The sequence below is a fragment of the Nyctibius grandis genome, chromosome 32 (genome assembly GCF_013368605.1).
Source record: "Nyctibius grandis isolate bNycGra1 chromosome 32, bNycGra1.pri, whole genome shotgun sequence".
NCBI classification, from domain to species: domain Eukaryota; kingdom Metazoa; phylum Chordata; class Aves; order Nyctibiiformes; family Nyctibiidae; genus Nyctibius; species Nyctibius grandis.
Window position 1 is genome coordinate 5,012,079 of NC_090689.1, and position 18,177 is coordinate 5,030,255.

Genomic DNA, 18,177 nt, shown 5'->3' on the forward strand with positions numbered 1-18,177 from the left:
TCTTTTGTCACTTACCAAAATGACCCACCAACATAATCTCCAAACCCACAGCGTTTCTTCCTCCCCCCCCACTCTCTCCTTCCACCCACCTCCACCCCCTCAGAAAAACCCCAGGAGCTGTGTAAGAGCAGAGGGCTGTGTGTGATGGTAGCAGTTTGCCTGTGTCCTTTTAAATGTGAAGCCTGTTGTTTTTAGGAGGAAGTTAAAAGTCATTTCAAAAGCTATACCTGCTCTACAGGTGAAAACTCATCTTTGCAGATGTTCAGTGTGGAATTTCCTGCTTGCATCCTTTGGAGGACCTTAGGGATGGAGGAGAGGTAGAGCCAGGTTTTCATTAGGATTGAAAAATGCACAAAGTAGAAGAGTGAGATGCACTTTCCAGCTTTCTAGTTACGTATTTTTGAGTTTCTTCTTTTAATCCAGCATGGATTCCATCAGCACACAGGACTAAGGCAATCCAATTGACTCAAATAACATAAGGATTTTTGTTCCCTTTAAACTTGGGTGGTAGCTCTAGGCCTCTTCTTAAACTGATTTCCTAGAATTAGTTCTCAAAATCCACAGTTAGCTCAAAACGAGTCTCTTAAATACAGTCATTATGCTTTTATTTAAGACCCTTACCAGTTACTTAGGTGTCACCTGCCCCACTTTTCTCTCCTGGTGACCAAATACTGGATTCTGACACTGTAATATTAGTGGTAAGTAGTTAGCGTGAGGCCTCTCGTGAGAACAGGAGGACTATTCCGTGCTTCTACATTCAATTTTTTTTTCCTTTGAGTAAAATAAAAAGAGGCTCTGCGGGTCACTTGGCCGTGCAGATTGATTTTGTAGACTGAGATTCTTCACTTGGTGAAGCTGAAGTGTGTGGGGTTCATGTGCCTGTCTATCACACAGTGGATAGGCTGACTGTTTGAAAGCACACTGGCTAGAATTCATTTTAAAAGTGAAAACTTTGGCTTGGGGAACAAAATATTGCCCAAAACACCAAAATCTTGCATAACATCCTAATTCCTCGAATTTGCTGTCAAGTGCATTACCAGCAGGATGGTGAACACACTTAAATACTTTTTTTTTTCTTTTTAAAACGAAAGGGAGTTCATATGCTAGTGCCAGTCTTGCCAGGCGGTAAGAGCATTCCTGCTGTTGATATAGCCCTCTTTTTTCCAACAGGTATGACAGTTCAGCGATCAGAATTACATTCTTGATCAAACTCCTACCATTAACTTGCAACCAAGCAATCAGTGCCAGCTTTGTGACTCAAACCAGTAAGATTTCTTCCTGCGCCTTCCTGTCTTCCTCCCCACTTGCAGTCTGGATAACGAGCATCAAAAAAAGGATGCCTAAGTCGGCAGTTGCACAGCAATAGAGTAACTCAAAACTTGGAGAGAAAAAAAGAAACCACGCAGAGAGGGGGTGCTGGTGAATTAATGCAAGTCCTCTGTCAATTATGTAACCTATTTAAATAGATGATGATCCACAGGTTTATCTTCAGAACGAGCAGGTCTTTCCTCTGTTGTCAGATCAGTGTGATTGACTACACTCTTTCTTGAACAAATACTTTATTCAGTGTCCCTATGTCCTCCCCCTAAGTTGCTTTTCCCGCTCTGTGCTTGGCTTGTTGAAATCCAGCAGCTCTGTTCATCGATGTGGTTCTGTAATTCAACCAGTCTCATGTAAAGCAGGTCTCTTAGCCCTGCCTTCTGGTTTGTGGATGCCTTTTCACTAGCACTGTCCATCTTTCTCACCGTGAAGGGGTTTTGGTGAAAAATCTGACAGTGTTAGAAGCCATCGCTGATCACTGCTGGCATTGGTTATGTCTGGCTCTTCTGTTTTATGTCATGAAGCTTTGCTCTCTGCTTCCAGGCCAAGGAGTGTGGGCAGATGCAGAACAAATGGCTCATGATAAACATCCAGAATGTACAAGATTTTGCCTGTCAGTGTCTCAACCGCGACGTCTGGAGCAACGAGGCTGTGAAGAACATAATCCGGGAACATTTCATTTTTTGGCAGGTGAGAAATTGAGTGGAGCTGTGCTGGTAACTTGGTGTCCTGGTAGATGAGGCAGTAAAAAAAAAGGACTTATTGGAATAAAATGGCACTGTTGCGGTTCTCTTGGTGAACTTGCAGAAAAGGTGCAGTGGTTCATGGAGGTGTAGTTTATGGATGGAGATGCAGTTCATGGATATGCATTTGAATGCGTAAACTGCCTTTCACGTGTGCATTCAAGGTGTTACCATGTAGCTTCCATCCGTGGAGCATTAGAGGCGTATTTTCTGCTTATCAGAGTTACTGAGATCTGTATGTGGTGTATACTGTAAAACAGAGAAAAACTTTGTACTTTTTCAAGATACAGTTTGTTTGTGTTCCCTCTCCACCCAGTAATTTGCTTCCAATGTGGTGTTTTGCAGGTATACCACGACAGTGAGGAAGGGCAGAGGTACATACAGTTTTATAAATTAGCAGACTTCCCTTACGTCTCCATCCTGGATCCCAGGACAGGTGAGATAAGTGACACTTGGTGACCTGCAGTTTATATATCCGCTGCGAAGGACTGGCAGTTGTAGGCTAGAACACCATATTTCACAGTGGGGGTTACATCCAGCTGAAGAATCTCAAGTTACATTGTTTTGCTCTCTGAGAGACCTTGTTATCCTTGAAGAAGCGAAGCAGGATGTTTTGGAGGAGCTAAGGGAATAAAACTCCCAAGGCTTGCTGAAATTTTGTGTATTTGGTTATTGGACTTGGTATAGCTTAGCAAATACTTTGCTTAGAAAGCAAAAATAGTACCAGCGGGTGGTAAAACTCTGAAATGATTTTTTTAAGTGCCCTTTTAAAAGCTACTTGAAATCATGTGATGAATAAACTACAATATTTGTAAGCGTTACATGAATCTGCTTCCTGCTTCTTGCACAGTAGCTTTATGAGGCTCAGAGATGACTTATCAAACTGCATCTTAATTTTGAAAGACCATTTTGGCTTTGGGTTTTTTGTTTGGTTTTGTGGCTTTTTTAGCTGAAGAATCAAACTTCTACCTCCCCCTTCAGCTCTTTTGAAATTGTTACTTTTTTTTTGTATCCCAACACTCTTTCTTCTTCTATCATCATGTAATGCCACTACATTAATGGTCTGGTCTCCTGCTTCTCAGGACTGGAGTAATAGTGTCTGTAATCAGAGCTGAGATTTCTTGCTATTTGACTTAAAACACCTGAAAACACTTTTTTTTTTAATGTTGAAACTGAAGTTAGGATACTCTTCTTAGCACTTAGGGAAACAAATGCTGTTTGCCAAGGTGTAGAACCAGAGCAGGCAAGAATGTAGAAATGCTTCTTCATAAACTTAGTGCTTTGGCTTTTTTTCATTTTGAAGCCTAATTCACCGTTCTGTGCACACATTCCCATAGATAAAAAGAAAAGAATGGCAATAAACAGGGTCTGTATTTATGTCTGTCCATGATTGAAAACTTTTCAAGGGAGTGGAAGGAGGAAGCTTCATAATTATCAGGTGGTAGCCTGGAGGAAGCTGTAGTTCCACAAATATGGACTCTTGCAAGTGCACACACAGCAGTGAATTGGTGTGTTTGACCGCTAAGCTGCAAACTTTTGCTGAAATTATTTTTGGTTTGGGTTGGAAGGGACCTTAAAGATCATCTAGTGACATCTAGTTTCATGATACCTTTTGTTCCTTAGGCCAGAAGCTAGTGGAGTGGCACCAGCTAGATGTGACTTCTTTCTTGGACCAAGTGACTGGGTTCCTGAGTGAGCATGGACAGCTGGATGGCCATTCTACCAGCCCTCCCCAAAAATGCTCTCGTTCAGTAAGTATGAGGCCCTCTAGGAGGACAGGAGAAACTGAAAGAACATGCCAGCCTGTCTTCATCCAGCTGTGCTGATTTCCCATTCAGTAGTATAACAGGCTGAACGAGTTAGTGCAAGAGCGTGCAAAACTACGTGTGCCAGGGAACGCCTTCTCCCACTATTTCTGTTGAGCAGTTTGTGCTTTCAGCATTTGTTTTGGATTTAGCAGTCACAGAATTGTGCATGTGTGGAAGGAAAATATATTACTCCATGTGAAACTCCAAGGAGAAGTCATTAAGCAGGCATAGCATGACCAGCTTTCCATGCTGTTTGTTCCTGACAGTTCTAGTAGCTTCTCTTTGGAAGGCTGATGTCCTCTTGATTGTGTTTTAAAGACATTTTAATGTATTTGTGTTATATATGTATTCAACAGGAGAGTCTCATTGATGCCAGCGAGGACAGCCAGCTGGAAGCTGCTATCAGAGCCTCGTTACAGGAGACGCATTTTGATTCCTCGCAGGCCAAGCAGGAGAGTCGGTCAGACGAAGAGTCGGAGTCGGAGCTTTTTTCTGGAAGCGAAGAGTTCATTTCGGTTTGCGGATCTGAGGAGGAGGAGGAATCGGAGAATCCTGCCAAGTTGAGGAAGTCTCCACACAAGGACTTGGGGTATAAAAAAGAGGAGAACCGGAGGCCTCAGCCTGAGCCCCCTGCAAGGACTGAGCCTGGGACAACATCAAATCACAGAGTTCTGCCCTGCATTGATGCAGGGATAGTGGAGGAGTCAAGTGACAAGCCTGAAAATACATTTCAGGGCCTAGATGTGAATGGTAAGTTGCCATTTTTTTTTGTAGTGACCTGTGTTTTGGTTTTTTTTTCCCCTGAAAATCTTCATATACTGACAAGCATGACTTCATCCTTAGTTTTGAAAAGCTAAATCTTTTCTTCTATATTACTCCCTCCTTGACACCAGACGTTTGAGTGATTCACCTTGCCAGCAGCACCACTTTGGCATAGTGATGCCACAAACTGCAGCGTTGTGTCAGTGACTGAACTCAAGTTTCTTAGTTTGAGACCTTGTCCATGAATAAAGTACACATTGGTGTAATGCAGGTGCATATGACAGGGCTCGTACCAGTATGGTAAAGAGAAGCAGGATAACGTCGGCCCCAGCTCGTGCTCAGGTAGCTTGGCTGCCGTGACAGTCTGGACTGAGTCTGAGTAATGCAACTTTGGCTGGTACAGACGAGTCCCCGGAGTCTCTGTTCCTCCCTGTGGTGCCTGAGCTGGGATGCAGCGGTGAGGTGGCCTCAAAGGCAGAGGTAGCACAGAGTGCTGTTCTCTGGGAACGCTGACCAGTTTCAGTCACTATTAACTCTTGAAAGAGTCTTCATAGCCTGGAACCTTGTATTTGTCTCCAGTCCCTAACCCTGCTATGCTGTGCAGTAAAGCGTGCCACCTAAAATCTACAGAAGAGCTCAATTCAGCTGCCTTGTTGTTTTGTTAACTTGTAGTAACTTCCTTTATGCTAGGACCAAAGGCACAGCTGATGCTAAGGTATCCAGATGGGAAGAGGGAACAAGTTTCACTGCCCGAACAAGCTAAACTTCTGGTGAGTGGAGTTAATCGCAAGCCTTGTTTGAGTACAGGAGAGCTGAAACTTGGAGAATTTCTTTTCCTGTGGTGGCACTACTGAAATCAGATCTAGTGGTCTGTCCAGGGAGTGCTTGCACTGTCCTTCTGTTGTGTTTCTTCTGTGTCATTCTTCTCTTCTGATCAACAGACTCTGCTGGCTCTGTATGTCTCCATTGCTGCTTGGGTTGCGAGTACACTCCAGTGTCTTCCTTAGCCCCACAAATGCTAGTTTCCTTTCTAAAATGACTCTAAATGGCTTTTGCATTCATCATTAAATTACCATAAAATACCCTCAGCTCACTCATTTGTGGTTTTTTTTCCTAAATGGAAAAGTTCAGTCGTTGTCCATGGTCAGACAACAGTAAAATCAAAGGCAGGACTCTTCATTCTTATCCTGCATCTCTCTCATCATACTTCCACACTCCCTTCGGGACGTGGATGACAGAGCAGACTTCTCCCAAAACAAATTTGTTACAATATTATTTAATTACTGTGCTTCAGGTGTGCATCTCAGCTATGCTTTGGGCTTGTTTGCCTTGGAGAAGTCGATGTGGATGGTGTTTCCATCAAAATTTTGCAGGTGCTCGTCTGGAAGCAGCGTGTAAAGAGGTCACTATATTCCTGTTAGCCATGAGTTTTCATGACACAGTAGCCAGTTAAGTTCATTTTAATGTAATCAACCTAAAAGCTCTGTATTGAAGTCTTAGGGGAGGCAAAAGCACACCTCTTCAGAAGGATCTCGTGCAGATTTAGAAGTGTCACATCTCATACAGAAAATGAGGCTATAACCAAGTCTGCAGTGCTCTGGAAATGTTCAGTGTCTCAAGCTCATATTCTCATCCTTCACTCTTTTGCTTGAAAATAAAAGAAAAAAAAATTGCCTTTGTTATACCAACATCTCTCAAAACCAAGCGTAAGGTTGTGGACTGCCTGCAGTGCTACACGTGGAGTCCTGGGGCTGAAATATAGACTGAGGAACACTGGCAGAGCATCACTTTTACTGTAGGAACCAGCTTTACTTTCAGACCTTCATCCTTGCTTTGTCGTAGCGTTCATCGGTGTATAATCTCTTTCCAAGTACTCTTTTAACTGCTTTTTGAAAGCAGTCTGTTAAATGAAGTTGTGTGTATTATTAAACAGGTAGCACTTTTGAATACTTGATTTATTTAGGTGTAATATTGATACATTCCTGATAATCCTGACTTGTGGTTTGACTCCTTTTATGGACTGCAGTAGTTAAAGGAAGTTAATCTCGGCATGTGATTTCCTTTGCTGCCGCCTGCTCTCCAGTCAGGAGAGGAATTTAGGTGAGTCAAGGTTCGTGGGGAAAGATAGCTTTTTATTGCAGAGCTGAACGGGCAGCTTGTGTGCTCACGTCGTGTGATCTTATAAAGCCATTTCAGTCTGATCGAGATTGGGTCTCAGATCACAGAATCACAGAATGTCAGGGATTGGAAGGGACCTCGAAAGATCATCTAGTCCAATCCCCCTGCCGGAGCAGGATTACCTGGATCATGTCACACAGGAACGCGTCCAGGCGGGTTTTGAATGTCTCCAGAGAAGGAGACTCCACAACCTCTCTGGGCAGCCTGTGCCAGTGTTCGGTCACCCTCACCGTAAAGAAGTTTTTCCTCATATTTATGTGGAACCTCCTGTGGTCCAGCTTGCACCCGTTGCCCCGTGTCCTGTCAAGGGATGTCACTGAGAAGAGCCTGGCTCCATCCTCATGACACTTGCCCTTTACATATTTATAAACATTAATGAGGTCACCCCTCAGTCTCCTCTTCTCCAAGCTAAAGAGACCCAGCTCCCTCAGCCTCTCCTCAGAAGGGAGATGTTCCACCCCCTTCATCATCTTCGTGGCTCTGCGCTGGACTCTCTCTAGCAGTTCCCTGTCCTTCTTGAACTGAGGGGCCCAGAACTGGACACAATATTCCAGATGTGGCCTTTGTGATGTTTCTTTGTGAGCATCATTTCCATGCTGGATTTTTTCAGCCCTTAGTTGCTTCCATTTTAAAGCTGTCCAGAACTATGAAAAGAAATTCTTTAAGGAGGCAGTTTTGCCTTTTTGTAGAAGCAGTTGCTCATTGTGTGCAATTAAGTAGCTGACTTCACTCTGTTCAGCAGCTCAGCCCTTTGTCTGCATCACTAACTGGTTCCCTGAATAACTTGTTGTCTACCAAGGTGTGCAGGAAAGGCTGGCCTTTAAACAGGGCAGGGGGAGATGTAGGCAGTAAACTGAATTTTTAAATACAGTGGTTTGTAAAGGAGCTTTGGTCATCCTTGTTGCCTGAAAAAGAAGTCAAACCCACTTCCTTGCGTTCCTCTTCAGACACAGGCATTGTAATCTGCAAAGCCTGTTGGAGAACAGTCCAGGTAAAGAGGAGGTTGGGATGACAGTCCCCTGGTACCAAAGGTTTGTGTGTGGGTTTTGATGAATTCGGAAGAAATCTCCGTGCAGGTACTTCCCTGGCTGTTCTCCAGTCATCAAATCTTGGAAAAGTCCAGGTTGAAAAGGATCCCTGGAGATCACCTAGTCTAACGCTCTGTTGGAAGCAGGGCTGCAGATGAGGTCGGCCAGGGCCTTTTCACGCTGAGTTTACAATACTTCCAGCAAGGGCCATTCCACCACTTCTCTGGGCAACTCACTCCAAAGTTTAATTTCTCTCACAGTAAAGAATTCCTTTCTCAGATCCAGATGAAATTTCCCTTGGAGGAACTTGTGTGTGTTGTGTGTTGTCACCGTGCATCTTTGTGAAAGAAATGCCTTCATCTTCTCTAGACTGGAACACTGATGCAGGTCCCACCAAGCCTTTCCTTTCTAGGCCGAACAAATCCAAGTCCTTCAACCTTTCTTCATGTACCCAGGCGTGTCCTATACTCTAGTCATTTTGATGGCCTTCACTGGATCCTCTCCAGTTTTCCCTTGTCCCTCTTGAATGTGGAGAGACCAAAACTGAACACAGTATTCCAAGTGTGGCCCAGCAGAGTAATCGCATCCCTTGATCTGCTGGCAATACTCTTGTTGATGCCGCCCTGGTTGCTGTCACTGCTGCAAGGGCGCACCACAGACAACGTGTTGAGCTTTCTTGATGAGTTTTGACAAGCTCTCCATGACATCCTGGATCGTGGCTCTAGGGAAGCAGCAGGCTTCCAAGACTCAGAGTTAGGTCGGCAGTTGGGCACCTCAGTCCCCTGCAGAAGGAGTCCCCTCCACCAGCACTGCTCCCTGCTGGTTTTGACCTGTTGAGTAGGACCAGTGGGTCCAGTTGTGTCTTCCAGTAGAACTTGTTTGTCCTCCCCATTTATTGCCAAGACTTTATATTGTTTTTTCAGCTTTTTTTTTTCTTCCCAAATGAGGGGAGAGCTGCTGTTTTGCTGCCACAGGTCATGAGTCTCCAGGGTGCCTTGTCCTGTAAGTTGCTCTCCTCCCTGTGTTTGAGTCTTGCTTCTGGTCATCCCATTCTGTCTGCCCTGCAAGGCCTCAGTTCTTGCCCTTGCAGTGTTGCTACCAGCACCCTACTGCTTTCCTGCTCATCTTCCCTGATGCAGCAGAACATCCTGACCTCTCGCTGCAGCCCCTTGACCTTGTGCTCCCTTATTTCTTCATACTTCCTGGTTTATTACATATTAATTGTCTTTTTCCCCTCTTTGAAAAGCTACAACTTTTCATTCTGCCCGAGTCTTGCTCTGTTGCTGTGTCCCCTACTGTCCTGCCAACCTCCATTTCTCTGTCCCTGTGTGTACTTCACGCTCTCATCTGCTGTGTTTCCTCATGAACTTGGGAAATCTCTCTCATTGTAACATGGACATCAGCTCTTACTCCATATGTCTGTTTGGTGGGTTGGAAGGCTGATACTCCTTCATCCCAGTGCCCTCTGTATCCTGCCCCAGTTGCTGTTGTAGGCAGAGAAGTCAATGAATTGAAAAGAGCTTTAAATAAAAAAAAAAAGAAAAAAACCCCAACTCCTCATACTTCTTGAAGGCAGGAAAAAAATAAATTTTTAGTAAAAATACTGCATTTATTTTTCTCAATTTTACCTGTAAAAAATGCTTCTTTGGTGGCTTTTAGGTTTAATACCTGGTAAACAAGTGAGGGGGCTTCTGTTTTGGGGCACTTAAGGATTTTTGTGGGTTTTGTTTTTTTTTTACATCTTATTTTGCTGTGATTTGAATGTGTGATGTGGAATTCAGCTTGCTTGAATGAATGTACTATTGTGTATGTCTTCTGTTTAAAGAGCCAGGTAAGGGATCGCTTGGTAATTAGTTTTTATGATTAGTCTTACTATGTGTGGGTCAAATTAGATATTAAAGGAGGGTCTATACTATATGCAGAATTTCAAAATTTCCTTTATGATTCCAAACTTCTTTTTTTAAAGGAAAACTGGATTTTTTTTTTTACATTCTTTTGTGTTGTTTTGAATGATATGACACTTCTTTGCCTTTCTTTCTCTTCAGGCTCTTGTGAAACACGTTCAGGCAAAAGGATACCCCAATGAACGCTTTGAACTTCTCACCAACTTCCCTCGAAGGAAACTCTCCCACCTGGACTATGAGATCACGTTACAGGAGGCTGGACTGTGTCCTCAAGAGACTGTCTTTGTGCAGGAAAGGAATTAGCATCGTGGCCTGAGTTCTCCCAGCCTTCCTCCCCTCTCCTCTTTACCCTGGACACCAACTCGTTAAATATGCAGTTGAGGGTCATAGATTGCAGTGCTGAAATCAGACAGACATCTGACCGACCCTTCTCTCTCTTCTTCCCTTCTCCTGCTCTAGTGACCAAATGAAAGTGTTCAGAGTTTTATTTTCTTCCTCAGCCTGGGCCCTGCGGAGAGCATTGGAAAGAACATCTTCCCCTTGTTCTCACGGAATAAAACAGTGATCTGTGTACCCAGTATGCTGGGACTTGGAGTGGCCATAATACACGTACCCTTCTCGCTGCTGTTGTTAAATCTGGTTTGGTTAATTTATTTTTTTAAAATAGTGTGTGATAAGGCATGGTTCATGTCTTTGTAAGGAGAGAGTGTAATCTTCAGTACAGTCTTTCCTTTGTTTTGATCCTCTACACGAAAGGTCTCCATTAACCTTGCAGCCTTCTTAAGGGTTCACTTCCCCAGTAATCTGCGAAAAATTGGGGTTTGGGAGGGAGTTGGGTTGAGCTGTGGTGAGATACTTTGCCTCCATCTAATTTAAAGGTTTCTAGATTGCATGCCTGTTTTCCTCCTTAAATGCTGCCAGTGGACATAGTAAAACCCAACCAACCAACAAACCCATTCCAGCTATACTCTGTATGGAGTTGACTGCTTGGCCCAGAGGGAAAGCTGCGTGTGCCCACTGTTGGAGCAGAACTGACTCCTTGGTCGAAGCAGGTGGGGTTTCCATTTGTTCTCTTCCCAACATCCCCTAAGTGTCTTCTTTTTACTTGCTCTCAGGATTTTGCAAATGATGATGGAAGGTGGCAGGCTACTGTAAAGATCTTGGACTCTCTGGAAAACACCTGTCATAAAAACTTGACAGTTAGTTGGCTTTTTTTCTTTGCCTGGGGTTTTGTTTTGCCCAGGAGTGACTGGCTTTGCAGGGGTTTTAGAGCACTGACTGTGATTGAGCAGAACAGCAAGTCCTAGGCAGGTTTTCTTTCATTAATTAAAAACACGCACAGCCTTGTCAAACTGGGGAATGAATTAATGCTTTATCAAAGACTTCCCAGCCTGGTGGCTTGAACGCTCTAGGCTGCTTTTTATTGTGTTTTCATGTTCATCTACCATCACTTTCCTCTAAATCCTCTAATTTTCCTCTAAATTTACCGTAGCCTAAAACTTCTCAAGGTATTTTGGCTTTAATTTCATACTAGCCTGCATAGTTTGGAGTCTTTAAATGCAGGAAATCATGGAAAATGTCTTGCATTCCCCATGATATTAGCTCACAACTGTCTTCTGCTCAGAATTGAGGTTTTACATGTATTCATACAATTGTGTAAGTTGATTTCCCTTCTACAGAAAAACTAGTTTGCATTCTACTGCAAGATGCAGTATCAAGAAAGCAAAATCTGGTCGCGCTTTCCTGATCAATGGTTGATGTGACATCAGATGTCATCTTTGGTTTGTAAAGAGACCCTGGCGTGGAGGCTGCTTCCCAGCGTTGGAAGGTGACTTGCAAGGCCAGCAGAGGAGGAGATTTTGGTGTTTGGCCTGTGAAGCAGCAGTGGCACCTCTAGACTGAAGGATACTTTGCATTTCTAGGATATCCAAACTCATAACTCGGACGTAGGAGAGAGCGGGGCAGAAGGAAACCCTTTCCGTGCAGGTCTAATGCTTCCCTAAGTTGTTTCAGCTGTCTGGTTGAAATAACTCACTCTGACATTTGTTGCCTTGAAACTCATTACCTCTCCTGTGGTTAGCCACAGGAAAATTAAGGCGGGCTGCCAACAGGATGCAGCGCCCAACACGTGTGTAGATAGTCCTTTTCGTGTCCCTCGGGCAGGCTGGGATGGAAACGTGGTGACCTTTCCTGCTCTCCTGCCTGTTCCAGCGTAAGGCAGGGAGCCTTTGTGGTTCCACACGTTCCTCTCTTGAGTTGTTGCTAGTTGGCCGTGTTTGCTGGTGGAGGGCCAGCTCATTTCGGACAGGCTTGGGGTTGTATCCCAAGCTCCACATCAACTTTTCTAGTAGCTAAGTTAAACGTACAAATCTGATTCTGCCTTTTCAGTCCTAGGTCTGTTTTACTGGCGGCTTCTCTTCTCCCCACGTGGGGCTGGGCTGTGGTGTCTTGAAGCAATGTGATATAAAATAACCAACAGCTGTATCAGCAGTGGGGAAGGCGCATCTCAGGCAAGAGCATGAACTTCTTCCCTCAATTCTGCTGCTGGAGAGATGGTGCGCTGTGTGGTCCCCCACCGTGAACCTTCCTTTCTTACCCCTCTCGGAGCTAAGCACGTGAGTTCCCCTGGTAGCTGCCAACTCCTTTCTTCCTTCTCAGCTGTAAGGAAAGGAGTAACCGTGCACTCATCGCCCGCCATCAAAACCAAAAGCGGGAGCCCTGGGTCAGCTTTACGTGGCTTTTGTTGGGCTCAGTGACCTCGAACGTTGCACTTGGCTGCTGCAAGTTTATTTTTAAACCATCGAGAAATGTGCCTCTGGAGCACAGTAAATGGTTTTGCCTGCTGGCGGGGTGGGACCAGGAGTGCTTATGCTTTCACTTCACTTTTTCTTTCTTGAGATTTTATTTAGAAAAATATTAATCTTTTTGTAACCTAACAGGGAAAGAAGAACGTGAAATTGAAGATTTCCATTGCAAATGGGATTTTTCTTCCCTCTCACAGTTCCTATTAGTTTGTTCTGTTCCAAGAAATTAAGAGCCTGTTTGTTTTGGTTTGTTGCTCTGTTTTTCCTTTCAGTTTTCTTTTTCTTTGCCTGTGAGCAGGAGGCAGAGAAAAAGAAATTTGAGAAATACGCGTCCCTGCATGGGGCTCTTCTCTCCCTTCGTTCCTCTCCCCTCTTTCCCCCTTCTTCCTAACCCAAATAAAACCAGTACTGTGGCACACGCATCAATCAGCTGTGCTGTGGTGGCTGAAAGCTGGTAAGAAACAGCACCAGCCAGGATACAGCCCCTTCACATCTTCGTTCATGTTGAAGCCCTTTGGAGTTTGGAGGAACGTGTCTGAAAACGTGAACCAAGTTAGGCCTGCAACAGCTTGTAGCAGTGAAGGTGTAAGCTAGTTGGGCTCTAATTTTAGAGAGCCTTTGTCACAATTGCTTCTAGATGTTAAATCTGAAGTTCAAATTGCTTTTGAGAAGGTTGGAAAAAATGCCTTAAATCTGATTGCAAGATAAGATGTTGAAATATGAAGGACAAAGGAAAAAAAATCCTTTAAAGGCTATGGTTTGTGGCTTCCTGTTGGCCATAATTTGCGTGTTGTGTTGCAAGGACTGCCATGAGTTTGGGGGAGGAGAAGTGCATGTAGACAGTGGGAGTCTTTCAGGGTAGAGAACTAAGCAGGGCTAACGTGTTTCAAGCTGTAGCTTCTTGCTGCTTGTGGAGAAGTTTCCTTTGCACGTGCTCTTCATCTAACAGTGCTTTGCTTTGACTTCTAATGTCTAACTGCAGCTAATAGTCACGGTCACAACCAATATTCAGAAACAGAAGGCAAAATGAGGGCTGGCTTTCCCTGGCAGGTTCTGTTGAGATGTTTACAGTTGGCTTCTCACTCATGAGCCTTCAGAGGCCCAGAGAAGGATTTCAGGTCTTCCTGATGATACATGCTCTGAGTCAAGGTGATTGACCAGCTTCAACCTCACAGCATTCCCTACTGACATAAAAAGGGCAGATAAAGACTGTGCCAAACGTTTCTGGGCATATTTGTGTTATTTCCATTAGGCTTTGAATTAAGGTCTGCGATTTTTATAGTTCTGATGTTCGTGGACTGAAGTATGTTGCCCTTTCTGATAGATCAGATAAGTTGACAACATCAAGGTTAAAAGCATGTGCATAACAGCCTTGTAAAATATAGTTGTCTACGAAAAGGCACCCAAAGGTACAATTGTTCCTCAGTATATTTAAACAGGAGTTTAGCATCAGCGTCCTTTCCAGAGCTCGCTAGATCTGCTGCCTTGCTGTTACAGGAGAACAACACCTCTTGTCTGTAAAGCACAGCTGTTGTTCGCTGCTCTTTCAGGTCGTTTCACATGATCCACTACTTTCAGAGATGTGTTTTTTAAAGACTACCGAATTTACGTACCCATCTGCACCAGCTTGTATCAGCTTCCACTTTTACTGGTGCTGTGGTTTGTACCCTTGCAGAAACTGGCGCCTGGTTTTAGTACGTGTTTTAATAAATAAACCTCCCTACTGAAGGGCCTGATTTGTCAAAGACACTTGTTAGAAAACTTCCACGTAGTTGTGTGCTTTGCTGTTTCATACACCTTCGGGCTAAGGATACTTGAGTTCTTGATGGCTAAGTGGAAAAGTTTCTTCAAAGAACTAGAAAGAAAAGCCAGCATCCTCAAAAATTAAAGGTCTCATCTCCGTGCAGGTCTTGGAACGCAGCTGCCCCGTGGCAGAGGGCACGACAGGCGGTTTGCAGCTAACGACAGCCAGATCTGAGAACATGCTCCTCGCCTCTGGGAGGAGCTGGGATGCTGAAGCCTGGCTTTTGGAGTCTCTTCTTGCCGGAGCACCAAGCGTGTTCGCAGGGGCTCGAGAGCAACAAGGGCTAAACGAAAAGCCATTTTCTTTTGGGGTCAAGGCATCACTTGGGCTGCGTTTCCTCAGATACCGAACGCTGCGGAGATGCATAAAATGTGGTGGTTGTGGGGTTTTTTCTAAACCAGGTGAATAAACAGATAACAGAGACCTGTGTGGGAATGTCCATGTGAATGGGAACACGCGTGTCATTTCAGGAACTTGTCACTTAATTTTTATCCCTTCTTAGTTTTTAGTAACTGTCACTACTTCCTTCTTGTTTAATCCCTTTTTTAGTCAAGTTAGTAAAAAACAGGTAGTTCTGTATTCCAAGAGGAGAAAGGGTAGCAGAGATGTGCTTTAGCTGGGTGAAGTGCAAAGTCTCCGTCCCAAGAATACTGGGTGTGCCTTGTTTTAACCCTTGCTATTTATTTATTTTAACAGAAATTATTTTCTATAGATGGAACAGCTACTGTTTTAAAGGCCAAACCAAACTCATGTTATGAACCCTGCGTTGGCCATCTGTGTTGTTGGAAATCCTCCCAGTCACTCATTTGGAGTTGATCTGAACGCATTTGACGAGGTCTGTTGGTTGATGTTCTTCAAAGACAGTCTGGCCGAGGTTTCTCTGGCCGAGGCCAAGATGTGACTGCGGTTTGGTGATGCTCTTCTATCTGCTCCTGAAGCAGCGAGGTTAATGGACACCCTTTCTGTCATGTTGTACAGGATGACTTGTATTCCACTCACCTCTTGTCCATGAGATGCTTAGTGTCTGTCCACTCCCAATAAATAGAGCCATATGTATATACATATACACACACACACACACACGGTTTTAATCAGAGAATGTGGCACTTCACATCAACTTGCCTCAGTTTTATCTGCTGTTTTACGTGGGTATGTTAGGAGCGATTGCAGAAGTTCAGGATTTGGTCGCTGTGTTTAATTACTGTGGGCGTCTGCAGTACAGAGAAAAGTCGAAAAGTCATTTTGTAACTGCTTGTTAAATGGTGCTGAGACCTCTAAGGTATAGAAGGATAGATAAGTACATGGAGCAGGGGGACGAGGTGCTATTTTATAGAACAGATTTATGTGAGGAACATCTGGGTAAAACTCAACTCAGAGACACCAGACTATAAGATAGATGATTTTTTAAAAATGAGGCTGTTTCCACTAATTGGTGAACTTACAGTCTCAAAATTCTGACTTTGCCTGTCGGTTTTACGGTAGTCACTTTTTTGTTCAATGATGGTGACTTCTTATGGGAGGAGGGAGAGGATTTCAGCTCACTGTGCTGGGAGGGACCAAACTCAAGGAAACCTCTGATCTATATACACAACTGCTGCATTTTTTTATAAATATATGTAAATGTCCTATTGTAATATTTGATCCTGGAAATAAAACAAAACTGTTTTCAGTAGCTGTCTTCATCTCTTGGTTTTTCGGTTTGGGTTTTTTTTTGTTGTTGTTTTAGTTCTAAGGAAAGTCTGTCCCTGCATTACATGGAGAGTTTCTGAGTTTTTCCCTAAGTTGTTGGGTTAGAAGGAAAGAAATTCAAGCTGAGTTCCCTAAAACTCGGATTTGGTGCTTTTCTTCTTCCTTTGCCCTCTGGTCTGTGAATCTTGACTCGGCAGAATAGGTCCAGGTGCCATAGCTTCTGTTGAACCTCTGGAAAGTTTATGATTTTCCTATCCTGGCTGTAGTTGCTCGTTGGCTTTGAGTCTCTTTACAAAATAAGTAGCAGAAGCTGCAGCTCAGCTGAAGAAATCCAAACGGGAGAGCAGAGAAAATGTGGCTTTCTATTCTGAACCCTCAATGTCCTCCTGGTACAGGTGCTGTCAAGATGGAGCTTCTAACTTCTGCAATTGTCTTTTGGGCTCCTTGGGACGTTCCTGTGATGGCCTCACGTGAAATGCCGATGAGCAGAGTCCTGGGCAAGTACTTAGCAGGTACAGTGGGGAAACAAAAGCTTAAGAAACTGCTCTCGGGTCATCCTTGTGTTCCTGACTGTAGGTAGGTCTCCACTGCAACAGTGACTTCAGCCGCTGCCCCAGTCTTGCCCTGCTTGAACTCTCCAAGAAGTTATGGAATAGGGTGACTGACTGTGCCAACAGTCATACTAAAATCTTCAACCAGACTTCATTGTGACTCATTTCCAGTAGGAGGGCAAATGTGCTGGGCTTGGCTTATACAAACCCAAAGCTTTCTCAAGAGAGGTTGTCCAAGTTCTGTGGTAACACCCTTCTGGGAGGCACTGACCTCCAGAGGAGCCCAGGAGAAGGCTGTTGCTCCAGCCGCCTTTCTAGGGGTATCTTGGAAGTGACTTTCTCTTCGGTTCTCGGCGTGTGCACCTCTCCTTCTCACTCTGTTAAATGGACAGTTATGGTTTCTGTGATGAAGACTCGCTTGGGTGCCTCTCAAGGCTGGAAAACAGCCTGAACTCTTCATGCAGCTTAGGAAAATACTTCCTATTCCAACTAAGAAATAGTTTTTCATCACAGTCTGCAGGTCAAGGAACTACAAGGTAGACTCCAGATACCTCTTGTTTTTAATTTATTTTTCCTTTCTGCAGACTCCTCCTGACTTTTGACTGGTTGGTTTATCTCATCTGAAGTAGTAAATCAGGTGAAATTCATAGGGAGGCTAAAGCAAATGCCGTATTCTCTAGCAGCAGCGTGTTGGTGTTTCTTCAGTCAGCTCTAGCCACAAACTCACAGAATCAGTCAGGTTGGAAGAGCCCTCTGGGATCATCGAGTCCAACCATTGCCCTGACACCACCATGGCAACTAGACCAGGGCACTAAGTGCCATGGCCAGGCTTTTCTTAAACTCCTCCAGAGATGGTGACTCCACCACCTCCCTGGGCAGCCCCTTCCAATGGCTAATGACCCTTGCTGAGAAGAACTCGTGCAGGGCTTGTCTAAGGGGATCACCATTGGCAGCGAATGTGCCCACACCTGAGCCTGGAGAAGTCTTAGCTACCTAGTGGCAGAAATGGATTTGCAGATGCCACTGAGAGGAGTGGGAGAGACCCCTGAATTGTGCTGAGCATCCTCTGGACAGGACTGAGGTGGAGGTCGGTTTGGCACAGAATGGTTTGATCTCGCTGATTCAAACTCAACTCGGCCTCTTTGATTCTCCTTGAAGCCAAACCACTCTGGAAACCCAACCTGTCATGCAATTTCCACAGCCCCAGAGGAGTTTGGGGGAGCAAAGATCAGGGGAGGAAGGTTAAGAGAGTGGATGCAGTAGTTATAAAGAGCTCACAGACCTTAAAGTTCAGAAAGAGCCACTGCTGAACGTGACCTGCAAACTGTGGACCGGAGAGGCCTCTAGTGTGATGGGACAAAGCGACACGAAACAACGGGGATGAAAGTGGTTGGTGTCTCTTCAGCTGCCATCCTGGTGTCAGAGAAGGAGTTAGCAGGAGGACCTTGCTGAGCCAGAACCGCTTTGCCTGGGACCACGTGTGGCAGCACCGTGGCTGGGTGACTTGGCAGCAAGTTAATTGCCCGTAATTACCGTGCTGACGCTTTCACAATGAAGTTCTGATGCGAGGAAGGGCGGCATGCAGC

The 18,177-nt window shown here is 44.6% G+C and overlaps 1 protein-coding gene across 3 annotated transcripts in view; it reads left to right on the forward strand.

Annotated features, from left to right (window-relative positions):
- Positions 1–15,992, forward strand: part of UBXN7 (UBX domain protein 7) — a 31,837-nt gene extending 15,845 nt beyond the window's left edge. For 2 of the 3 annotated variants that reach the window (XM_068421180.1, XM_068421181.1), the window contains exons 6-11: positions 1,864–2,010; positions 2,409–2,499; positions 3,687–3,814; positions 4,228–4,621; positions 5,324–5,403; positions 9,885–15,992. In XM_068421180.1, coding sequence (XP_068277281.1) covers positions 1,864–2,010; positions 2,409–2,499; positions 3,687–3,814; positions 4,228–4,621; positions 5,324–5,403; positions 9,885–10,046 — 1,002 coding nt within the window. In that variant the 3' untranslated portion in view covers positions 10,047–15,992. The remainder of the gene's footprint in view (positions 1–1,863; positions 2,011–2,408; positions 2,500–3,686; positions 3,815–4,227; positions 4,622–5,323; positions 5,404–9,884) is intronic. The other variant, XR_011049903.1, reaches the window with a different exon arrangement.
- Positions 15,993–18,177: the final 2,185 nt, after the last annotated feature.